At 49.6% G+C, this 24,998-nt stretch overlaps 1 protein-coding gene across 3 annotated transcripts in view; it reads right to left on the minus strand.

Annotated features, from left to right (window-relative positions):
* Positions 1 to 566: 566 nt before the first annotated feature.
* Positions 567 to 24,998, minus strand: part of LOC137352973 (latent-transforming growth factor beta-binding protein 4-like) — a 228,162-nt gene continuing 203,730 nt past the window's right edge. For all 3 annotated transcript variants that reach the window (XM_068018807.1, XM_068018808.1, XM_068018806.1), the window contains 6 exons: positions 17,525 to 17,653; positions 14,835 to 14,978; positions 5,474 to 5,626; positions 4,435 to 4,914; positions 3,589 to 3,738; positions 567 to 3,195 (listed from right to left, as the gene is read on the minus strand). In XM_068018807.1, the coding sequence (XP_067874908.1) occupies positions 3,041 to 3,195; positions 3,589 to 3,738; positions 4,435 to 4,914; positions 5,474 to 5,626; positions 14,835 to 14,978; positions 17,525 to 17,653 (1,211 nt within the window). In that variant the 3' untranslated portion in view covers positions 567 to 3,040. The remainder of the gene's footprint in view (positions 3,196 to 3,588; positions 3,739 to 4,434; positions 4,915 to 5,473; positions 5,627 to 14,834; positions 14,979 to 17,524; positions 17,654 to 24,998) is intronic.

The raw sequence follows: 24,998 nt of genomic DNA on the forward strand, positions 1-24,998 counted from the left end.
ATCAGGATTGGGAACTCCAGTTGATTTCTCCAAGCCGTAAAGTAGAGATGATTCAGCTAATTTTAGCAGTCCAGGTTAATCTAGCTCCCTCACAACAGACCAACCAGAAACTGAGAGATGAGGGTGAATCGCAAATCGAATTGCAATAAGTCTGATAAATTTGTTGGCAGCAGGAAGCAGAATGACCACAAAAGCTGTAGATTGACTAAGAATCCAACTGTTTCATATTGTCCTTCAGGGACAGGAACCTGCTGCCTCTACCCAGTCTGGCCATCACTTCACTTCATTCCCATATCAAGGGGTTGACTCATAGACCCGCCTGAAGAGACTGGAGCCATTAGTTGCACAAGTGGCAGATAAAGTTCATCATTAACTTCACAGGGAAACAAGGGATGAGCGATAAATCTGTATTGTCCATATTCTGAGAACTAATGGAAAAATATTGTACTATCCCTGTTAAAAACTCCTGTATCTGTATGGGGCCAACACCTGAAAATCAACCCTATAAACAAATGACAAAGCAATATTTAGGACATATTTTGTTTCTGTTTTTAATGTGAGTTGATTAAAAAAGTAGAGAAACAGTACATCAAACCAAAAGTGTAAAACAAAAAGATGTCCTCATATACAAAATATGTAGCTTTATAGTGAAAGTACAAGGTTATCCCAACACCAAGTGATAAAGTCTGTGGGATATTTGACAAGCTCCCAATTTCCTCAGCTCCAGCACTATTCTAAAACTGGAATATTGTGGCAAAATGCGGGAAAGGTACAGTGTGAGACAAATTCATCGATCTGATTGACAGCTTGATCAGCACAAATTGCATAGAGTGCAAAAATGGAGAAATAGACTCTGTAATGTTGAAAATTATTGGCCAGAATTTTACAGCCCCCCAATGAGCGAGCTGGTGGGGTGGGGCATAAAATTGAGTAGGAAGCGGGGTGGGGGTGAGGGGGGGTGGCTGCGGGGGGAAGGTGCCGTTCCCAATCCCTTCCCGCTGCAATTTTATGCAGGGTGGTGGGGGCGAGAAAGAGCCCGCCCACCCCAAGCCAATCAAGGCCCTTAAGTAGCCAATTAACTGCCACTTAAAGGCTGCCTCCCACCACCGCTGGTATTTTACCCTCAGCAGGCAGGTGGCAAAGGCCCCAAGAACCCTGCCATGCAGGCTGAGGGTGGGGGCACCTGTGCCCCATGGAGGGCCACCCCAAAGCCCCAACTGTCCCCAACGCACAATACTCCACCCCCCAAATGATACCCCTTGCCTCACCGGGGGCCAGCCAATTGTCCCCGGTGAGGCCCTAAAAAACTTACCTTGGACTAGGGCCGTCCTTCCTCTTGCCTCCGATGACTGGGTGTAGTCCCAGTGGCCACCACTCCTGGTGATGTTGCTGGGACTAAGAGCTGCCAGCCTGCTGATTGGTCAGCAGCTCCATTAGGCAGGATTTCCTGCTTTCAAGAGGTGGAAGTCCAGCCCAAGACCAAGTAAGGGCTTGGGGAGTGAAAAGTCCTGGCGTGGCTACCCAGGCCCAGCGGAGGTGGGCTCACCCCCGACTTTCTGGCCGGTGGGCAGGGCCTCCCAACCAATGTAAAATTCCAGCCATTATCTCAGTTTTATTCTTCCTGGATTTTATTGGGAATGTTATTCCTGGAATTTCTTTCAAAATCTGGTTGGCTCCCATTCAGCACAGAGACATGTTACAAGAGAAATGCAAATAATTCTTCATGTGGGCATGGACTCAATGGGCCAAATGGCCTCCTTCTATGCCGTAAATGACTATGACACTAACACTGAGGACAAGAACAGCATCCTAAGTGATATGGCCAGGATTAGGAAATTGGGGATGGCAAGTGAGGAAGAGAGGAAAAGGATAGACTTAGTGTCGATGATTTGTTTGATGCTGTTCTGCACAGGATGGCCCATGAGACTATTGTTCTGGATCCATCCATCAATCCATGGATCATTCTGGTAATCCTAAACTCCACTCACCTTTGCCAAATTGGTCACCTTTGAGAAACCGAGGTGAAAACCCAAGGTCTTTTATACAGAATATTGCCATGGTCGTAAAGAGGGGGACAGAAGATCATAAAGATGAAGTAGTAGAGGGTTAGGAAATAGCGAGCTTCAGCTTTACTAGGAAGGGGATACTGAAGGAGAAAAGGAGTTCCACAGTTTTCAATCATTTACATTGTGATGCATCCTAATTTGAACACAGTATGGATTGGAGGGACAAGGAATAGTGAAATTTTCAGCACCTTGAATTTATAAAATCCTTTAATTGTAGAAACCACCCCAAGACAAGTCACAGAGGTTAAGAGAAATATGAACACTGAACCAAAGAAGGAGGGATTAGAAGCAGTGAAGAAGGTGGGATTTAAAGAGGTTCTGAAAGGAGCAGAGAGAGTTTTCCACTTTTGAATCAAGTTGCAGAATCCGCACTCAGTGGGGTAAGTTCCAGGTCAGTGGGAGCTTGGAGGGTTTACCAGGATTTACCTCAAACACTAGTCAGATTACAGCAAATTTATATCCTTACCCTGAGCAGAAAGTTCCCAGAGTTAAACCAACACAGTGACCTGGAGAGCCAATTTCAACAAAACTTTCATTCAAACTGACCGTGTAATGACATTTTGTGAAATCACACCAGGTATTTCTAATGAAATGGATCTTTAGAAACATATTTCTGCTACTGGGAAGGGATCCAGTAAGAATAGACTACCCAGTCCAAATAAAAGGAAAGCCTACTCTATATTAGGGACACGGAGAGGGGTTTGAAACTGAATCCACTGGCTATTGGGATGAAGCCCACCAGAATCCTGGTTAAAGGCTTGGTACAGGAGCCTACAGGACCCAAGTGCTGTGATCTCTGCCTCATTTTATGGGGCTGGGCATTTATTATATTCCTTCCCTGGTGTTGTCCAATAGCAATTAAATAGCAGTAAAATAAATACCTTCCACCCTGATTATTCTACAACACTCCCCTTGTCTGATAAACATGGAATTGATTGCTAGTCTTAATCTTTGGTTTCACACGCCCGCTCTCCTCACACTCTCCGCTGCACTGATACACAGTAATTGGGTTGTCGTGACAACACGTAACCTCGTAAGCAGATACATCGGTAGGAACCATCTGTGTTAACACACTTGGCATTTCTGCAGAGAGTCCTGGGGTCGTCCACCTCATCACACTCGTTTATATCTGTAACCGAAGGAGATGAGCTCAGCACCCATGTTTGATGTAAGCAGACTGAACACACAATCAGCCCCTCGCAGCCCCGCTACCCTTACTGACCTCCTCCACATCAGTACTGGTAATCCCCACCCCCATACCAAACTTCCCATCCTCATACCGAACTCCCCCTCCCATATCAAACTCCCCCATCCCCATAAACTCCCTCTCCGTACTGACATCCTCATGCCATACTGAACGCCCCCTAAATAGCAACCATCCCCATGTTCACCCCACTTCCCCATTCCCGCTGTTCCCCTTGTACCCGTGCTACCCGCATCCCCTCCCATGCCCAACCTCACATCCCCTCCTCTAACCCGCGCACCCCTCACCCCGTAGCCGCCCCTCGTTGCCTCTCCGTACCGACACACGCCATTTTTGTCATGTCGAGTTGATAACCATCGTCACAGTCGCAGGTGAAGCCCTCGGGGACACGAATACATTTCCCATTCTCGCAGCCGTTCAGGATTCCACATTCTTCTGCCTGGAGGCCCTCGTATCGTTGGAACTGGCCTGAGATTAAAGGCAGGGAATATTAGTAAGTACATTGCCAGCTGGTTGCCATGGCTCCCTGCTTATTCTGAGCTAAGCTCACTGTGTCAATATCCCACAGAAGGAGGCCATTCAGCTCATCGAGTACATGCTGGTTCTAAACTCAACTGCATTAAAAGCCATGCTGAGTTTGCTCATTTCCAAGAGGCAGCCTGACCCTGAGCTATCCTCAAATCAAGGCCTGGAAGCGGCAGCTTGGCAAAGCAAAGAGGTACACAAGGGCACACCCAAATATTTTTCTATAACCACAAGTAGCCAAAGTTTAAAATGAAAGGGGCCGACAGTCAGAGAAAGAGTAGGATTGCTGACAGCACAATGCTGGATAAGGGTGCTGTGCCATGACAGAGCACTTTTCACCAGGCTTAGACCTCAAACTGGGAGGAAAGGGAGGCAGAAGGCGAGGAGGGGAATGGAGGTGGAGGAGGGGGGGGTGGGGAAGAGGGGGAGGGGAGGGAGGGGCACAGCAGGAAGGGGAGGAGCAGGGGAAGAGGGGGAGTAACAGTGTGTAGGCTGCAGGAACAAGGGACGCAAAAATATCTAAATGACAGAGATGAGGTGACAGAAGCAACAAAGAAATACGGTGGCAAAAAGAAGCAAGTGCAGATAAGCAGTGAGTGTTGATCGGCCAATGGAGAAAGCACCTATTTCTTTACTTACTCTCATATTCCTCATTGGTGCTGATGAGCAGAGGGAGGTTGGGAGGCTGGAATTCTGGATTCCGGCGCTGGTATGGAGGCCAGGGCTGTGCTGACTCTCGCTCGGGTACACCAGCCTGTCTGCTCCGTGTGCTGTAGCCTTGCCCAGTTTGCCTGGCTTGGGGCTGGTAGTGGGAACGAGGAGGTGTGCTCTGCCCCCTGTAGGCTGACCCTGAACGCAGTTGGCGGGAGTCGTACGTCCGCCGCCTGGGCAGAGGGTCCTGTGGCTGGAATGGCTCGTGGTTTGGAGGTCTGTAGTCTCGGCCGTCACCAAGCTGAGGCTGGATTGGATTGTACTCCCGTGGGTCATAACTGCTGAGAGAATCTGGTGCGAATTCGGGTCCGATTTGCAGCCCATAGTTTTCATATTCCAGCCCATAGGAATAACCCTCGTCTTCACTAACAGACACACTCAGGTAATTACACAATTCATTGTGATATTCTGGGGAGACAGAGAGAGAGTTTAGTGTTTTATACTCACCCATCTTTCTCATTCTCATACCCTTGACCATAAACATCTCTCCCGTCCTCTCCTAAGTCAGGATCCCAGAGTCAGGGGGTCAGGAGGCACTGACCCGTCACTGGGGATGGAGTCAGGGCACCAGAGTCAGGGTCACAGGGTCAGGGATCAGGGTGTGCTGATCCCTGGTTGGGGGAGGGGTCAGGGGACCAGAGTCAGGGTCCCAGGGTCAGGGATCAGGGTGTCAGGGCTCAGGGCATGCTGACCGTTCACTGGGGTGGGGGGGGAGTGGGGAGTTAGGGCATCAGAGTCAGGGTCCCAGGGCCGGAGCACACTGACCCCTTGCTGGGTGGCAGTGGAGGATCGGGAGGGGGAAGGGGTGTCAGGGAACAGTGATCAGGAGTTGGGATTGGGGCGGGGTCTGGAGGCAGTGATTAGGGGTCAGGGTCAAGGGTAACAGACAGGGTAGGATGTTCTGATCAGGAGTTGGGGGACAGGGCAGGAGTCAGGAGGCATGATTAGGGGTCGGGGTCAGAGTTACCTGTATTTCTGGTCGGGCAAAGGGCACAGTCCATTCCCCAGGCCTCGCCATACTGGCAGCAACATTCCGTGTAGGTTGTCTGCCTCTCCAGGAAAGGCCGTTTACACAAGAGGTTCAGGCCCACTTCCTGCCAACAGAGGGCCATGTGGACATCTGTGAGAGACAGGGAGAAGGGAGGGGTGACAGGAGAGGCGAGAAGGGGAGAGAGGGAGGGAGAGAGGGAAGGAGAGAGAGGAAAGAGCGGGAGGGAGAGCAGGAGAGGGGAAAGGGGGAGGGGAGGAGGGGAGGGAGAGAGGGAAGGAGAGAGAGGAAAGAGCGGGAGGGAGAGCAGGAGAGGGGAAAGGGGGAGGGGAGGAGGGGAGGGGAGAAAGGAGGAAGGAGAGAGGGAGGGGAGAGAGAGCAGAAAAAGTAAAATGATAAAAACATGAATACAAATTCTGATGAAAGGTCACAGACCTGAAACGTTAACTTTGTTTCTCTCTGTACAGATGCTGCCAGACCTGCTGAGTATTTCCAGCACTTTCTGTTTTTATTTCAGATTTCCAGCATCCACAGTATTTTGCTTGTGTATCCATGTTGCTTGTTTACTTGTGAATCCAGTTCGGAGATCATTACTGGATCAGCGACTGTGAGGGTGTGAGTTCAAATCCTACCGTTTAAAAAACTGAATTCAAGGACTCAGGTAATCTAAGTCACCAGAAAGCGGTCATTACATCTCAGCCAGTCACTAACATCTGGTCTACATGTGATTTCAGTCTCAGTCATACCTGGTTAATTCAGCTCCCGCACCCATTACCGCTCCCATCGATCCCCGCTGAATTGATTGTAAATGATCTCTAAAAACTTCTATAACAACATGAAGACGTAATTGTTTGGAACACCATCAGGTGAGATGGCAGCAGATCAGGGAAAAGCAGCTCCTTCTCTGGGCACTGGGACAGGGAACAGTATTAAGAAGGCTTTGGTGAGAATGAAACTGAGATGCGATCGCCCCGAGACAATATTAGAAACAGCCGCTGCCACTGGGTCTCTGAGCATCAATTACAGGGAGTGGAACCCTGATCGTCTCAGATGGCAATGATTTTTACCTCGCACTGCCAGATCGTACAGAGCCTTGACAAACCTGGGGGAAAAGCGGAAAGACATGGCACATGGTCATGTGGCAGCTGATCCTTCTCAGGTGTTGCTGCCACACAGTGTGAACAAGTGAAATGATGTTCTAGCAGACTCATGATCGAATATCCGAATCGAGGGGGGCTCATTATCAGTGTCCGGATCGAGGGGGATCAGTATCAGTGTCTGGATCGAGGGTGCTCAGTATCAGTGTCCGGATCGAGGGGACTCAGTATCAGTGTCTGGATCGAAGGGACTCAGTATCAGTGTCTGGATCGAGGGAGATCAGTATCAGTGTCTGGATCGAGGGTGCTCAGTATCAGTGTCCGGATCGAGGGGGATCAGTATCAGTGTCTGGATCGAGGGTGCTCAGTATCAGTGTCCGGATCGAGGGGACTCAGTATCAGTGTCTGGATCGAGGGGACTCAGTATCAGTGTCTGGATCGAGGGGGCTCAGTATCAGTGTCCGGATCGAGGGGACTCAGTATCAGTGTCTGGATCGAGGGGACTCAGTATCAGTGTCTGGATCGAGGGGGATCAGTATCAGTGTCTGGATCGAGGGTGCTCAGTATCAGTGTCCGGATCGAGGGGACTCAGTGTCAGTGTCCGGATCGAGGGGGCTCAATATCAGTGTCCGGATCGAGGGGACTCAGTATCAGTGTCTGGATCGAGGGGGATCAGTATCAGTGTCTGGATCGAGGGGGCTCAGTATCAGTGTCCAGATCGAGGGGACTCAGTATCAGTGTCTGGATCGAGGCGACTCAGTATCAGTGTCCGGATCGAGGGGTCTCAGTGTCAGTGTCCGGATCGAGGGGGCTCAATATCAGTGTCCGGATCGAGGGGGCTCAGTGTCAGTGTCCGGATCGAGGGGGCTCAATATCAGTGTCCGGATCGAGGGGACTCAGTATCAGTGTCTGGATCGAGGGGGCTCAGTGTCAGTGTCCGGATCGAGGGGGCTCAATATCAGTGTCCGGATCGAGGGGACTCAGTATCAGTGTCTGGATCGAGGGGGCTCAGTGTCAGTGTCCGGATCGAGGGGGCTCAATATCAGTGTCCGGATCGAGGGGACTCAGTATCAGTGTCCGGATCGAGGGGTCTCAGTATCAGTGTCTGGATCGAGGCGACTCAGTATCAGTGTCTGGATCGAGGGGGCTCAGTATCAGTGTCCGGATCGAGAGGGCTCAGTATCAGTGTCAGGATCGAGGGTGCTCAGTATCAGAGTCCGGATCGAGGGGACTCAGTATCAGTGTCAGGATCGAGGGTGCTCAGTATCAGTGTCTGGATCGAGGGGACTCAGTATCAGTGTCTGGATCGAGAGGGCTCAGTATCAGTGTCAGGATCGACGGGACTCAGTATCAGTGTCTGGATCGAGAGGGCTCAGTATCAGTGTCAGGATCGAGGGGGATCAGTATCAGTGTCTGGATCGAAGGTGCTCAGTATCAGTGTCAGGATCGAGGGGACTCAGTATCAGTGTCTGGTTCGAGGGGACTCAGTATCAGTGTCTGGTTCGAGAGGGCTCAGTATCAGTGTCTGGTTCGAGGGAGCTCAGTATCAGTGTCTGGATCGAGGGGGCTCAGTATCAGTGTCAGGATCGAGGGGACTCAGTATCAGTGTCAGGATCGAGGGTGCTCAGTATCAGTGTCAGGATCGATGGGGCTCAGTATCAGTGTCAGGATCGAGGGGGCTCAGTATCAGTGTCAGGATCGAGGGGACTCAGTATCAGTGTCTGGATCGAGAGGACTCAGTATCAGTGTCCGGATCGAGAGGGTCAGTATCAGTGTCTGGATTGAGGGGACTCAGTATCAGTGTCTGGATCGAGGGGGCTCAGTATCACTGTCAGGATCGAGGGGACTCAGTATCAGTGTCTGGTTCGAGGGAGCTCAGTATCAGTGTCAGGATCGAGGGGACTCAGTATCAGTGTCAGGATCGAGGGGACTCAGTATCAGTGTCAGGATCGAGAGGACTCAGTATCAGTGTCAGGATCGAGGGGGCTCAGTATCAGTGTCAGGATCGAGAGGGTCAGTATCAGTGTCTGGATTGAGGGGACTCAGTATCAGTGTCTGGATCGAGGGGGCTCAGTATCACTGTCAGGATCGAGGGGACTCAGTATCAGTGTCTGGATCGAGGGGACTCAGTATCAGTGTCTGGATCGAGGGGGCTCAGTATCAGTGTCAGGATCGAGGGGGCTCAGTATCAGTGTCTGGATCGAGGGGACTCAGTATCAGTGTCAGGATCGAGGGGACTCAGTATCAGTGTCTGGATCGAGGGGGCTCAGTATCAGAGTCAGGATCGAGGGGACTCAGTATCAGTGTCTGGATCGAGGGGGCTCAGTATCAATGTCTGGATCGAGGGGACTCAGTATCAGTGTCAGGATCGAGGGGTCTCAGTTTCAGTGTCAGGATCGAGGGGGCTCAGTATCAGTGTCTGGATCGAGGGGGCTCAGTATCAGTGTCCGGATCGAGGGGGATAAGTATCAGTGTCCGGATCGAGGGGACTCAGTATCAGTGTCCGGATCGAGGGGACTCAGTATCAGTGTCCGGATCGAGGGGACTCAGTATCAGTGTCAGGATCGAGGGGGATAAGTATCAGTGTCCGGATCGAGAGGGCTCAGTATCAGTGTCCGGATCGAGGGGACTCAGTATCAGTGTCTGGATCGAGGGGACTCAGTATCAGTGTCAGGATCGAGGGGTCTCAGTATCAGTGTCTGGATCGAGGGGACTCAGTATTAGTGTCAGGATCGAGGGGTCTCAGTATCAGTGTCAGGATCGAGGGGTCTCAGTATCAGTGTCTGGATCGAGGGGGCTCAGTATCAGAGTCAGGATCGAGGGGACTCAGTATCAGTGTCTGGATCGAGGGGACTCAGTATCAGTGTCAGGATCGAGGGGTCTCAGTATCAGTGTCTGGATCGAGGGGACTCAGTATTAGTGTCAGGATCGAGGGGTCTCAGTATCAGTGTCAGGATCGAGGGGTCTCAGTATCAGTGTCTGGATCGAGGGGGCTCAGTATCAGAGTCAGGATCGAGGGGACTCAGTATCAGTGTCTGGATCGAGGGGGCTCAGTATCAGTGTCTGGATCGAGGGGACTCAGTATCAGTGTCAGGATCGAGGGGACTCAGTATCAGTGTCAGGATCGAGGGGGCTCAGTATCAGTGTCTGGATCGAGGGGGCTCAGTATCAGTGTCAGGATCGAGGGGACTCAGTATCAGTGTCAGGATCGAGGGGTCTCAGTATCAGTGTCAGGATCGAGGGGTCTCAGTATCAGTGTCAGGTTCGAGGGGACTCAGTATCAGTGTCAGGATCGAGGGGTCTCAGTATCAGTGTCAGGATCGAGGGGTCTCAGTATCAGTGTCAGGATCGAGGGGGCTCTGTATCAGTGTCTGGATCGAGGGGACTCGTATCAGTGTCTGGATCGAGGGGTCTCAGAAGAAGAGTCTGGATCGAGGGGTCTCAGTATCAGTGTCTGGATCGAGGGGACTCGTATCAGTGTCTGGATCGAGGGGACTCAGTAGCAGTGTCAGGATCGAGGGGTCTCAGTATCAGTGTCAGGATCGAGGGGTCTCAGTATCAGTGTCAGGATCGAGGGGACTCAGTATCAGTGTCTGGATCGAGGGGACTCAGTATCAGTGTCTGGATCGATGGGACTCAGTATCAGTGTCTGGATCAAGAGGGCTCAGTATCAGTGTCTGGATCGAGGGGACTCAGTATCAGTGTCTGGATCGAGGGGGCTCAGTATCAGTGTCTGGATCGAGGGGGCTCAGTATCAGTGTCTGGATCGAGGGGGCTCAGTATCAGTGTTTGGATCGAGGGGGCTCAGTATCAGTGTCAGGATCGAGGGGACTCAGTATCAGTGTCTGGATCGAGGGGACTCAGTGTCAGTGTCTGGATCGAGGGGGCTCAGTATCAGTGTCAGGATCGAGGGGACTCAGTATCAGTGTCTGGATCGAGGGGACTCAGTATCAGTGTCAGGATCGAGAGGACTCAGTATCAGTGTCTGGATCGAGGGGGCCGTATCAGTGTCAGGATCGAGGGGGCTCAGTATCAGTGTCTGGATCGAGAGGACTCAGTATCAGTGTCTGTTTCGAGGGAGCTCAGTATCAGTGTCAGGATCGAGGGGACTCAGTATCAGTGTCAGGATCGAGGGGGCTCAGTATCAGTGTCTGGATCGAGGGGACTCAGTATCAGTGTCTGGTTCGAGAGGGCTCAGTATCAGTGTCAGGACCGAGGGGACTCAGTATCAGTGTCAGGATCGAGGGGTCTCAGTATAAGCGTCTGGATCGAGGGGGCTCTGTATCAGTGTCTGGATCGAGGGGACTCGTATCAGTGTCTGGATCGAGGGGACTCAGTATCAGTGTCTGGATCGAGGGGACTCAGTATCAGTGTCTGGATCGAGGAGACTCAGTATCAGTGTCAGGATCGAGGGGACTCAGTATCAGTGTCTGGATCGAGGGGACTCAGTATCAGTGTCTGGATCGAGGGGGCTCAGTATCAGTGTCAGGATCGAGGGGACTCAGTATCAGTGTCTGGATCGAGGGGACTCAGTATCAGTGTCAGGATCGAGGGGCTCAGTATCAGTGTCAGGATCGAGGGGGCTCAGTATCAGTGTCTGGATCGAGGGGACTCAGTATCAGTGTCAGGATCGAGAGGACTCAGTATCAGTGTCTGGATCGAGGGGGCTCAGTATCAGTGTCTGGATCGAGAGGACTCAGTATCAGTGTCTGTTTCGAAGGAGCTCAGTATCAGTGTCCAGATCGAGGGGGCTCAGTATCAGTGTCAGGATCGAGGGGGCTCAGTATCAGTGTCTGGATCGAGGGGGCTCAGTATCAGTGTCTGGATCGAGAGGACTCAGTATCAGTGTCTGGATCGAGGGGGCTCAGTATCAGTGTCAGGATCGAGAGGACTCAGTATCAGTGTCAGGATCGAGGGGGCTCAGTATCAGTGTCCGGATCGAGAGGGCTCAGTATCAGAGTCCGGATCGAGGGGACTCAGTATCAGTGTCATGATCGAGAGGACTCAGTATCAGTGTCTGGATCGAGGGGGCTCAGTATCAGTGTCAGGATCGAGGGGACTCAGTATCAGTGTCAGGATCGAGGGGACTCAGTATCAGTGTCTGGATCGAGAGGACTCAGTATCAGTGTCTGGTTCGAGGGAGCTCAGTAAGAGTGTCAGGGTCAGGATCGAGGGGACTCAGTATCAGTGTCAGGATCGAGGGGGCTCAGTATCAGTGTCAGGATCGAGGGGTCTCAGTATCAGTGTCAGGATCGAGGGGACTCAGTATCAGTGTCAGGATCGAGGGGACTCAGTATCAGTGCCTGGATCGAGGGGTCTCAGTATCAGTGTCTGTTTCGAAGGAGCTCAGTATCAGTGTCTGGATTGAGGGGGCTCAGTATCAGTGTCTGGATCGAGGGGGCTCAGTATCAGTGTCAGGATCGAGGGGACTCAGTATCAGTGTCAGGATCGAGGGGGCTCAGTATCAGTGTCAGGATCGAGGGGGATAAGTATCAGTGTCCGGATCGAGAGGGCTCAGTATCAGTGTCTGGATCGAGGGGACTCAGTATCAGTGTCAGGATCGAGGGGTCTCAGTATCAGTGTCTGGATCGAGGGGACTCAGTATTAGTGTCAGTATCGAGGGGTCTCAGTATCAGTGTCAGGATCGAGGGGTCTCAGTATCAGTGTCTGGATCGAGGGGGCTCAGTATCAGAGTCAGGATCGAGGGGACTCAGTATCAGTGTCTGGATCGAGGGGGCTCAGTATCAGTGTCTGGATCGAGGGGACTCAGTATCAGTGTCAGGATCGAGGGGACTCAGTATCAGTGTCAGGATCGAGGGGGCTCAGTATCAGTGTCTGGATCGAGGGGGCTCAGTATCAGTGTCAGGATCGAGGGGACAGTATCAGTGTCAGGATCGAGGGGACTCAGTATCAGTGTCTGGATCGAGGGGGCTCAGTATCAGTGTCTGGATCGAGGGGACTCAGTATCAGTGTCAGGATCGAGGGGACTCAGTATCAGTGTCAGGATCGAGGGGGCTCAGTATCAGTGTCTGGATCGAGGGGGCTCAGTATCAGTGTCAGGATCGAGGGGGATAAGTATCAGTGTCCGGATCGAGAGGGCTCAGTATCAGTGTCCGGATCGAGGGGACTCAGTATCAGTGTCAGGATCGAGGGGGCTCAGTATCAGTGTCTGGATCGAGGGGACTCAGTATCAGTGTCAGGATCGAGGGGTCTCAGTATCAGTGTCAGGATCGAGGGGTCTCAGTATCAGTGTCAGGTTCGAGGGGACTCAGTATCAGTGTCTGGATCGAGGGGACTCAGTATCAGTGTCAGGATCGAGGGGTCTCAGTATCAGTGTCAGGATCGAGGGGTCTCAGTATCAGTGTCAGGATCGAGGGGGCTCTGTATCAGTGTCTGGATCGAGGGGACTCGTATCAGTGTCTGGATCGAGGGGTCTCAGAAGAAGAGTCTGGATCGAGGGGTCTCAGTATCAGTGTCTGGATCGAGGGGGATAAGTATCAGTGTCAGGATCGAGGGGACTCAGTATCAGTGTCCGGATCGAGGGGGATAAGTATCAGTGTCCGGATCGAGGGGACTCAGTATCAGTGTCCGGATCGAGGGGACTCAGTATCAGTGTCAGGATCGAGGGGACTCAGTATCAGTGTCAGGATCGAGGGGGATAAGTATCAGTGTCCGGATCGAGAGGGCTCAGTATCAGTGTCCGGATCGAGGGGACGCAGTATCAGTGTCTGGATCGAGGGGACTCAGTATCAGTGTCAGGATCGAGGGGTCTCAGTATCAGTGTCTGGATCGAGGGGACTCAGTATCAGTGTCAGGTTCGAGGGGACTCAGTATCAGTGTCTCGATCGAGGGGACTCAGTATCAGTGTCAGGATCGAGGGGTCTCAGTATCAGTGTCTGGATCGAGGGGGCTCAGTATCAGAGTCAGGATCGAGGGGACTCAGTATCAGTGTCTGGATCGAGGGGACTCAGTATCAGTGTCTGGATCGAGGGGGCTCAGTATCAGTGTCAGGATCGAGGGGACTCAGTATCAGTGTCCGGATCGAGAGGGCTCAGTATCAGAGTCAGGATCGAGGGGACTCAGTATCAGTGTCTGGATCGAGGGGGCTCAGTATCAGAGTCAGGATCGAGGGGACTCAGTATCAGTGTCTGGATCGAGGGGGCTCAGTATCAGTGTCAGGATCGAGGGGACTCAGTATCAGTGTCTGTTTCGAAGGAGCTCAGTATCAGTGTCTGGATTGAGGGGGCTCAGTATCAGTGTCTGGATCGAGGGGGCTCAGTATCAGTGTCAGGATCGAGGGGACTCAGTATCAGTGTCAGGATCGAGGGGGCTCAGTATCAGTGTTTGGATCGAGGGGGCTCAGTATCAGTGTCAGGATCGAGGGGGATAAGTATCAGTGTCCGGATCGAGAGGGCTCAGTATCAGTGTCAGGATCGAGGGGACTCAGTATCAGTGTCAGGATCGAGGGGTCTCAGTATCAGTGTCAGGATCGAGGGGTCTCAGTATCAGTGTCAGGATCGAGGGGTCTCAGTATCAGTGTCAGGATCGAGGGGTCTCAGTATCAGTGTCAGGATCGAGGGGTCTCAGTATAAGCGTCTGGATCGAGGGGGCTCAGTATCAGTGTCTGGATCGAGGGGACTCAGTATCAGTGTCTGGATCGAGGGGACTCAGTATCAGTGTCTGGATCGAGGGGACTCAGTATCAGTGTCTGGATCGAGGGGACTCAGTATCAGTGTCAGGATCGAGGGGACTCAGTATCAGTGTCTGGATCGAGGGGGATCAGTATCAGTGTCTGGATCGAGGGGGCTCAGTATCAGTGTCCGGATCGAGGGGTCTCAGTATCAGTGTCTGGATCAAAGGTGCTCAGTATCAGTGTCAGGATCGAGAGGACTCAGTATCAGTGTCAGGATCGAGGGGGCTCAGTATCAGTGTCTGGATCGAGGGGGCTCAGTATCAGAGTCCGGATCGAGGGGACTCAGTATCAGTGTCAGGATCGAGGGGGCTCAGTATCAGTGTCTGGATCGAGGGGGCTCAGTATCAGTGTCAGGATCGAGTGGGCTAAGTATCAGTGTCCGGATCGAGGGGACTCAGTGTCACTGTCCGGATCGAGGGGGCTCAGTGTCACTGTCCGGATTGAGGAGGCTATAATCAGGTTCTGGTCTGTGCGAGGCACTGTTTCTCCTGCACACAGACTAATTCCTCTCCCCTACCTTTCGACTACTCATCCTGAGGTCTGCACTTACCAAACCGCTCAGTGGTGTTGGAGATGCAGCGTCGAAGTGTCACATCGAGGATGAGTGGAGGGAGACATGTGCAGTAATACGACCCAACCGTGTTCACACAATCGCCGTTATCACAGGCAGTTTCATCCTCACACTCGTTATTATCTGCAAGGTGGAAGAGATGAACTTTGAACCTTGGATAACTCGAACCCTGAACCCAACCTTCTCTCCAGCTCAGTATTATAGACGAGTGCCATGAGATACCATGTGTGGGATGACAGTATCCAGCCCAGGGACAGCCAGCTAATTGGGCTTCAGCGACAGGGCCGCTCACCAGCACTTGCACCCTGACAATCTGGTCAATCAACAGTATCCCCAGGCTTGCCACTGCCCCAACAGCTCCAGCCAAAGCAACAACACCCTTGCAGCAATCAAAGTGGATCCAGCTATTACCACTGGACACTTGAGTTGCTCTGCAGTGCGAATGGGGAAATGCAGCATGCAGAGATTGGGTAACAGAGCAGCGCATGCCCACTGGGAGCTTGTCCGCACCACCGACTGGGTATCAGGGCATCGCTAGGACATCAGAGAAAATGCAAGATGCTGGAGCTGATACTTGGCAGTTTGCGCCTGCTTGAGTGATGCTTCTGTGTGGCCAGGTCAGTAACTACTTGGCAGCAGGATTCTCCCATTAATCCTGCACTCCCTGGACAGCGATCCCTCTAACCCACACTCCCTGGACAGTGATCCCTGTAATCCTGCACTCCCTAGACAGTGATCCCTGTAATCCTGCACTCCCTGGACAGTGATCCCTCTAACCCACACTCCCTGGACAGTGATCCCTGTAATCCTGCACTCCCTAGACAGTGATCCCTGTAACCCACACTCCCTGGACAGTGATCCCTCTAACCCACACTCCCTGGACAGTGATCCCTGTAATCCTGCACTCCCTGGACAGTGATCCCTCTAACCCACACTCCCTGGACAGTGATCCCATTAATCCTGCACTCCCTGGACAGCGATCCCTCTAACCCACACTCCCTGGACAGTGATCCCTGTAATCCTGCACTCCCTGGACAGTGATCCCTCTAACCCACACTCCCTGGACAGTGATCCCTCTAATCCCGCACTCCCTGGACAGCGATCCCTCTAATCCCGCACTCCCTCGGCAGCGATCCCACTAATTCTGCACTTCCTGGACAGTGATCCCTCCAACCCACACTCCCTGGACAGTGATCCCTCTAATCCCGCACTCCCTCGGCAGCGATCCCACTAATTCTGCACTCCCTGGACAGTGATCCCTCTAACCCACACTCCCTGGACAGTGATCCCTCTAACCCACACTCCCTGGACAGTGATCCCTCTAATCCCGCACTCCCTCGGCAGCGATCCCACTAATTCTGCACTCCCTGGACAGTGATCCCTCTAATCCCGCACTCCCTGGACAGTGATCCCTCTAATCCTACACTCCCTTTCAGCCATCCCTCTAATCCCGCAATCCCTGGACAGCGATCCCACTAATCCCACACTCCTTGAAGAGTGATCTCTCTAATCCTACACTCTCTGGACAATGATCCCACACAGTACTGTCTCAATTTAAAATATGCTCATTGACTGAGCATCCACAGTTCTCTGGCAGAGAGAATTCCAAAGATTCACAACGTCTGTGTGAAGAAATTTCTCCTCAGTCTGAAATGGCCAACTTCTTATCCTGAGACAGAGGGAAACAGCCTCTCAGTATCTGTGGGCGGCACAGTGGCGCAGTGGTTAGCACCGCAGCCTCACAGCTCCAGCGACCCGGGTTCGATTCTGGGTACTGTCTGTGTGGAGTTTGCAAGTTCTCCCTGTGTCTGCGTGGGTTTCCTCCGGGTACTCCGGTTTCCTCCCACTGCCAAAGACTTGCAGGTAATAGGTAAATTGGCTGTTATAAATTGCCCCTAGTGTAGGTAGGGCATATGGAATTACTGTGGGGTTAGTATAGATGGGTGGTTGTTGGTCGGCACAGACTCGGTGGGCTGAAGGGCCTGTTTCAGTGCTGTAACTCTAAATAAAATCTACTCTCTCAGAATTTTACAGATTTCAATGAGATCACCTCACTTTTCTAAACTCCAGTGGGTAAAGGCCCATTCTACTCCATTTCCCCCCATAGGACAACCCTCTTACCCCAGGAATCAATCCAGTGAACATTCATTGCACTCCCGCGAAGGCAAGCATAACCATTCTTAGGTGAGGAGACCAAAACTAGACACAAAGTGCTCCAGGTGAGGTCTCACCAAAGCCCTGTACAATTACAGCAAAGAGATTTAGAACAGAGGCCAGGAGAAACGTCACACAGTGAGTTCAGGCTGTGGACATCACTCGCAGGGTTAATGAATGAGGCAGAAACCGTGTCAAAATTCAGGATTAGATTGAAGAGAGGGATTTAGGAAAAGGGATTGGAGGAACCTGGGTCTAAGATGGATAAATTAAATTATAATTATTCGCTCCTGTGGAGGGGAAACACCAACCTGTACTGGTGGGGCCGTATCAGAGCTGGGAACAATCCCAGTTATCAGGAGCTGAGCTCACAAATCCAACACCTGTCTTTCCACATCTCCTGTCCCACCCAATGCCTGACAATCCCCATCTCTTCCGTGACACCCGTCTGTCCCTGTCTCCCACAACTGTCACAGAAACACCAATCTGTTTTCCACCTCCCCAACCTCACTCACCAATACACTCCAACTGGATGGAGTGGTAGTAATAGCCAGTTGGACAGTAACAGGAATACCCAGGAACTGTGTTCAGGCAGACACCATTCTTGCAAATCTCAGACCCAAACAGTAAACATTCATCGGCATCTGTGACCAAGAGAAGGAAATGAAGACACAGTCACAGTGATTTCTGGAAAACCCACATCAGTGATTATTCAGCAGCTGAAGGATAACTCACTGTATCAGTACAGAATAAAGATGCACAGAGTCACTGTTTATTCAGGGTGAGGATCACTCACTGTGTAACTGGACAGAGTCACTGTTTATTCAGGGTGAGAATCACTCACTGTGTAACTGGACAGAGTCACTGTTTATTCAGGGTGAGGGTCACTCAATGTGTAACTGCACAGAGTCACTGTTTATTCAGGGATAGGATCACTCGTTGTGTAACTGTACAAAGTCAATGTTTGTTCAGGGTGATGATCACTCACAGTGTAACTGCACAGAGTCACTGTTTATTCAGGGTGAGGGTCACTCAATGAGTAACTGCACAGAGTCACTGTTTATTCAGGGTGAGAATCACTCACTGTGTAACTGGACAGAGTCACTGTTCATTCAGGGTGAGGGTCACTAATTGTGTAACTGTACAGAGTGACTGTTTATTCAGGGTGAGGATCACTCACTGTGTAACTGTACAGAGTCACTGTTTATTCAGGGTGAGGGTCACTAATTGTGTAACTGTACAGAGTCACTGTTTATTCAGGGTGAGGGTCACTCACTGTGTAACTGTACAGAGTCACTGTTTATTCAGGGTGAGGGTCACTCAATGTGTAACTGTACAGAGTCACTGTTTATTCAGGGTGAGGATCACTCACTGTGTAACTGTACAGAGTCACTGTTTATTCAGGGTGAGGATCACTCACTGTGTAACTGTACAGAGTCACTGTTTATTCAGGGTGAGGATCACTCGCTGTGTAACTGTACAGAGTCACTGTTTATTCAGGGTGAGGATCACTCACTGTGTAACTGTACAGAGTCACTGTTTATTCAGGGTGAGGGTCACTCAATGTGTAACTGTACAGAGACACTGTTTATTCAGGGTGAGGATCACTCACTGTGTAACTGTACAGAGTCACTGTTTATTCAGGGTGAGGGTCACTCAATGTGTAACTGTACAGAGACACTGTTTATTCAGGGTGAGGATCACCAACTGTGTAACTGTACAGAGTCACTGTTTATTCAGGGTGAGGGTCACTCACTGTGTAACTGTACAGAGTGACTGTTCATTCAGGGTGAGGATCACTCACTCTGTAACTGTACAGAGTGACTGTTTATTCAGGGTGAGGTTCACTCACTGTGTAACTGTACAGAGTCACTGTTTATTCAGGATGAGGGTCACTAATTGTGTAACTGGACAGAGTCACTGTTTATTCAGGGTGAGGGTCACTCACTGTGTAACTGTACAGAGTCACTGTTCATTCAGGGTGAGGATCACTCACTGTGTAACTGGACACAGTCACTGTTTATTCAGGGTGAGGATCACTCACTGTGTAACTGTACAGAGTGACTGTTTATTCAGGGTGAGGGTCACTAACTGTGTAACTGTACAGAGACACTGTTTATTCAGGGTGAGGATCACTCACTGTGTAACTGTACAGAGTCACTGTTTATTCAGGGTGAGGGTCACTCACTGTGTAACTGTACAGAGTGACTGTTTATTCAGGGTGAGGGTCACTCAATGTGTAATTGTACGGAGTCACTGTTTATTCAGGGTGAGGGTCACTCACTGTGTAACTGTACAGAGTGACTGTTCATTCAGGGTGAGGATCACTCACTCTGTAACTGTACAGAATGACTGTTTATTCAGGGTGAGGATCACTCACTGTGTAACTGTACAGAGTCACTGTTTATTCAGGATGAGGGTCACTCACTGTGTAACTGTACACAGTCACTGTTCATTCAGGGTGAGGATCACTCACTGTGTAACTGTACAGAGTCACTGTTTATTCAGGGTGTGGGTCACTAATTGTGTAACTGTATAGAGTGACTGTTTATTCAAGGTGAGGGTCACTCACTGTGTAACTGTACAGAGTCACTGTTTATTCAGGTTAAGGGTCACTAACTGTGTAACTGTACAGAGACACTGTTTATTCAGGGTGAGGATCACTCACTGTGTAACTGTACAGAGTCACTGTTTATTCAGGATGAGGGTCACTAATTGTGTAACTGTGCAGAGTCACTGTTAATTCATGGTGAGGGTCACTCACTGTGTAACTGTACAGAGTGACTGTTTATTCAGGGTGAGGATCACTCACTGTGTAACTGTACAGAGTCACTGTTTATTCAGGGTGTGGGTCACTAATTGTGTAACTGTATAGAGTGACTGTTTATTCAAGGTGAGGGTCACTCACTGTGTAACTGTACAGAGTCACTGTTTATTCAGGTTAAGGGTCACTAACTGTGTAACTGTACAGAGACACTGTTTATTCAGGGTGAGGATCACTCACTGTGTAACTGTACAGAGTCACTGTTTATTCAGGTTAAGGGTCACTAACTGTGTAACTGTACAGAGTCACTGTTTATTCAGGGTGAGGGTCACTAATTGTGTAACTGTGCAGAGTCACTGTTTATTCATGGTGAGGGTCACTCACTGTGTAACTGTACAGAGTGACTGTTTATTCAGGGTGAGGGTCACTCAATGTGTAACTGTACAGAGACACTGTTTATTCAGGGTGAGGATCACTCACTGTGTAACTGTACAGAGTCACTGTTTATTCAGGGTGAGGGTCACTAATTGTGTAACTGTACAGAGTCACTGTTTATTCAGGGTGAGGGTCACTCACTGTGTAACTGTACAGAGTCACTGTTTATTCAGGGTGAGGGTCACTCAATGTGTAACTGTACAGAGTCACTGTTTATTCAGGGTGAGGATCACTCACTGTGTAACTGTACAGAGTCACTGTTTATTCAGGGTGAGGATCACTCACTGTGTAACTGTACAGAGTCACTGTTTATTCAGGGTGAGGATCACTCGCTGTGTAACTGTACAGAGTCACTGTTTATTCAGGGTGAGGATCACTCACTGTGTAACTGTACAGAGTCACTGTTTATTCAGGGTGAGGGTCACTCAATGTGTAACTGTACAGAGACACTGTTTATTCAGGGTGAGGATCACTCACTGTGTAACTGTACAGAGTCACTGTTTATTCAGGGTGAGGGTCACTCAATGTGTAACTGTACAGAGACACTGTTTATTCAGGGTGAGGATCACCAACTGTGTAACTGTACAGAGTCACTGTTTATTCAGGGTGAGGGTCACTCACTGTGTAACTGTACAGAGTGACTGTTCATTCAGGGTGAGGATCACTCACTCTGTAACTGTACAGAGTGACTGTTTATTCAGGGTGAGGTTCACTCACTGTGTAACTGTACAGAGTCACTGTTTATTCAGGATGAGGGTCACTAATTGTGTAACTGGACAGAGTCACTGTTTATTCAGGGTGAGGGTCACTCACTGTGTAACTGTACAGAGTCACTGTTCATTCAGGGTGAGGATCACTCACTGTGTAACTGGACACAGTCACTGTTTATTCAGGGTGAGGATCACTCACTGTGTAACTGTACAGAGTGACTGTTTATTCAGGGTGAGGGTCACTAACTGTGTAACTGTACAGAGACACTGTTTATTCAGGGTGAGGATCACTCACTGTGTAACTGTACAGAGTCACTGTTTATTCAGGGTGAGGGTCACTCACTGTGTAACTGTACAGAGTGACTGTTTATTCAGGGTGAGGGTCACTCAATGTGTAATTGTACGGAGTCACTGTTTATTCAGGGTGAGGGTCACTCACTGTGTAACTGTACAGAGTGACTGTTCATTCAGGGTGAGGATCACTCACTCTGTAACTGTACAGAATGACTGTTTATTCAGGGTGAGGATCACTCACTGTGTAACTGTACAGAGTCACTGTTTATTCAGGATGAGGGTCACTCACTGTGTAACTGTACACAGTCACTGTTCATTCAGGGTGAGGATCACTCACTGTGTAACTGTACAGAGTCACTGTTTATTCAGGGTGTGGGTCACTAATTGTGTAACTGTATAGAGTGACTGTTTATTCAAGGTGAGGGTCACTCACTGTGTAACTGTACAGAGTCACTGTTTATTCAGGTTAAGGGTCACTAACTGTGTAACTGTACAGAGACACTGTTTATTCAGGGTGAGGATCACTCACTGTGTAACTGTACAGAGTCACTGTTTATTCAGGATGAGGGTCACTAATTGTGTAACTGTGCAGAGTCACTGTTAATTCATGGTGAGGGTCACTCACTGTGTAACTGTACAGAGTGACTGTTTATTCAGGGTGAGGATCACTCACTGTGTAACTGTACAGAGTCACTGTTTATTCAGGGTGTGGGTCACTAATTGTGTAACTGTATAGAGTGACTGTTTATTCAAGGTGAGGGTCACTCACTGTGTAACTGTACAGAGTCACTGTTTATTCAGGTTAAGGGTCACTAACTGTGTAACTGTACAGAGACACTGTTTATTCAGGGTGAGGATCACTCACTGTGTAACTGTACAGAGTCACTGTTTATTCAGGTTAAGGGTCACTAACTGTGTAACTGTACAGAGTCACTGTTTATTCAGGGTGAGGGTCACTAATTGTGTAACTGTGCAGAGTCACTGTTTATTCATGGTGAGGGTCACTCACTGTGTAACTGTACAGAGTGACTGTTTATTCAGGGTGAGGGTCACTCAATGTGTAACTGTACAGAGACACTGTTTATTCAGGGTGAGGATCACTCGCTCTGTAACTGTACAGAGTGACTGTTTATTCAGGGTGAGGGTCACTCAATGTGTAACTGTACAGAGACACTGTTTATTCAGGGTAAGGATCACTCACTGTGTAACTGTACAGAGTCACTGTTTATTCAGGGTGAGGGTCACTCAATGTGTAACTGTACAGAGACACTGTTTATTCAGGGTGAGGATCACTCACTCTGTAACTGTACAGAGTGACTGTTTATTCAGGGTGAGGGTCACTCACTGTGTAACTGTACAGAGTCACTGTTTATTGAGGATGAGGGTCACTAATTGTGTAACTGGACAGAGTCACTGTTTATTCAGGGTGAGGGTCACTCACTGTGTAACTGTACAGAGTCACTGTTCATTCAGGGTGAGGGTCACTAATTGTGTAACTGTACAGAGTGACTGTTTATTCAGGGTGAGGATCACTCACTGTGTAACTGTACAGAGTCACTGTTTATTCAGGGTGAGGGTCACGAATTGTGTAACTGTACAGAGTCACTGTTCATTCAGGGTGAGGGTCACTCAATGTGCAACTGTACAGAAACACTGTTTATTCAGGGTGAGGATCACTCACTGTGTAACTGTACAGAGTCACTGTTTATTCAGGGTGAGGGTCACTCAATGTGTAACTGTACAGAGTCACTGTTTATTCAGGGTGAGGATCACTAACTGTGTAACTGTACAGAGTCACTGTTTATTCAGGGTGAGGGTCACTCACTGTGTAACTGTACGGAGTCACTGTTTATTCAGGATGAGGGTCACTAATTGTGTAACTGGACAGAGTCACTGTTTATTCAGGGTGAGGGTCACTCACTGTGTAACTGTACAGAGTCACTGTTCATTCAGGGTGAGGATCACTCACTGTGTAACTGTACAGAGTGACTGTTTATTCAGGGTGAGGTCACTAACTGTGTAACTGTGCAGAGACACTGTTTATTCAGGGTGAGGATCACTCACTGTGTAACTGTACAGAGTCACTGTTTATTCAGGGTGAGGGTCACTCACTGTGTAACTGTACAGAGTCACTGTTTATTCAGGGTGAGGGTCACTCACTGTGTAACTGTACAGAGTGACTGTTTATTCAGGGGGAGGGTCACTCAATGTGTAATTGTACGGAGTCACTGTTTATTCAGGGTGAGGGTCACTCACTGTGTAACTGTACAGAGTGACTGTTCATTCAGGGTGAGGATCACTCACTCTGTAACTGTACAGAATGACTGTTTATTCAGGGTGAGGATCACTCACTGTGTAACTGTACAGAGTCACTGTTTATTCAGGATGAGGGTCACTAATTGTGTAACTGTACAGAGTCACTGTTTATTCAGGGTGAGGGTCACTCACTGTGTAACTGTACACAGTCACTGTTCATTCAGGGTGAGGATCACTCACTGTGTAAATGTACAGAGTCACTGTTTATTCAGGGTGAGGGTCACTAATTGTGTAACTGTATAGAGTGACTGTTTATTCAAGGTGAGGGTCACTCACTGTGTAACTGTACAGAGTCACTGTTTATTCAGGTTAAGGGTCACTCACTGTGTAACTGTACAGAGTCACTGTTTATTCAGGGTGAGGGTCACTAATTGTGTAACTGTATAGAGTGACTGTTTATTCAAGGTGAGGGTCACTCACTCTGTAACTGTACAGAGTGACTGTTTATTCAGGGTGAGGATCACTCACTGTGTAACTGGACAGAGTCACTGTTTATTCAGGTTAAGGGTCACTAACTGTGTAACTGTACAGAGACACTGTTTATTCAGGGTGAGGATCACTCACTGTGTAACTGTACAGAGTCACTGTTTATTCAGGTTAAGGGTCACTAACTGTGTAACTGTACAGAGTCACTGTTTATTCAGGGTGAGGGTCACTAATTGTGTAACTGTGCAGAGTCACTGTTTATTCATGGTGAGGGTCACTCACTGTGTAACTGTACAGAGTGACTGTTTATTCAGGGTGAGGGTCACTCAATGTGTAACTGTACAGAGACACTGTTTATTCAGGGTGAGGATCACTCGCTCTGTAACTGTACAGAGTGACTGTTTATTCAGGGTGAGGGTCACTCAATGTGTAACTGTACAGAGACACTGTTTATTCAGGGTAAGGATCACTCACTGTGTAACTGTACAGAGTCACTGTTTATTCAGGGTGAGGGTCACTCAATGTGTAACTGTACAGAGACACTGTTTATTCAGGGTGAGGATCACTCTGTAACTGTACAGAGTGACTGTTTATTCAGGGTGAGGGTCACTCACTGTGTAACTGTACAGAGTCACTGTTTATTGAGGATGAGGGTCACTAATTGTGTAACTGGACAGAGTCACTGTTTATTCAGGGTGAGGGTCACTCACTGTGTAACTGTACAGAGTCACTGTTCATTCAGGGTGAGGGTCACTAATTGTGTAACTGTACAGAGTGACTGTTTATTCAGGGTGAGGATCACTCACTGTGTAACTGTACAGAGTCACTGTTTGTTCAGGGTGAGGGTCACTCACTGTGTAACTGTACAGAGTCACTGTTCATTCAGGGTGAGGGTCACTCAATGTGCAACTGTACAGAAACACTGTTTATTCAGGGTGAGGATCACTCACTCTGTAACTGTACAGAGTCACTGTTTATTCAGGGTGAGGGTCACTCAATGTGTAACTGTACAGAGTCACTGTTTATTCAGGGTGAGGATCACTA

The sequence above is a fragment of the Heterodontus francisci genome, chromosome 40 (assembly GCF_036365525.1).
Source record: "Heterodontus francisci isolate sHetFra1 chromosome 40, sHetFra1.hap1, whole genome shotgun sequence".
Taxonomy (NCBI): domain Eukaryota; kingdom Metazoa; phylum Chordata; class Chondrichthyes; order Heterodontiformes; family Heterodontidae; genus Heterodontus; species Heterodontus francisci.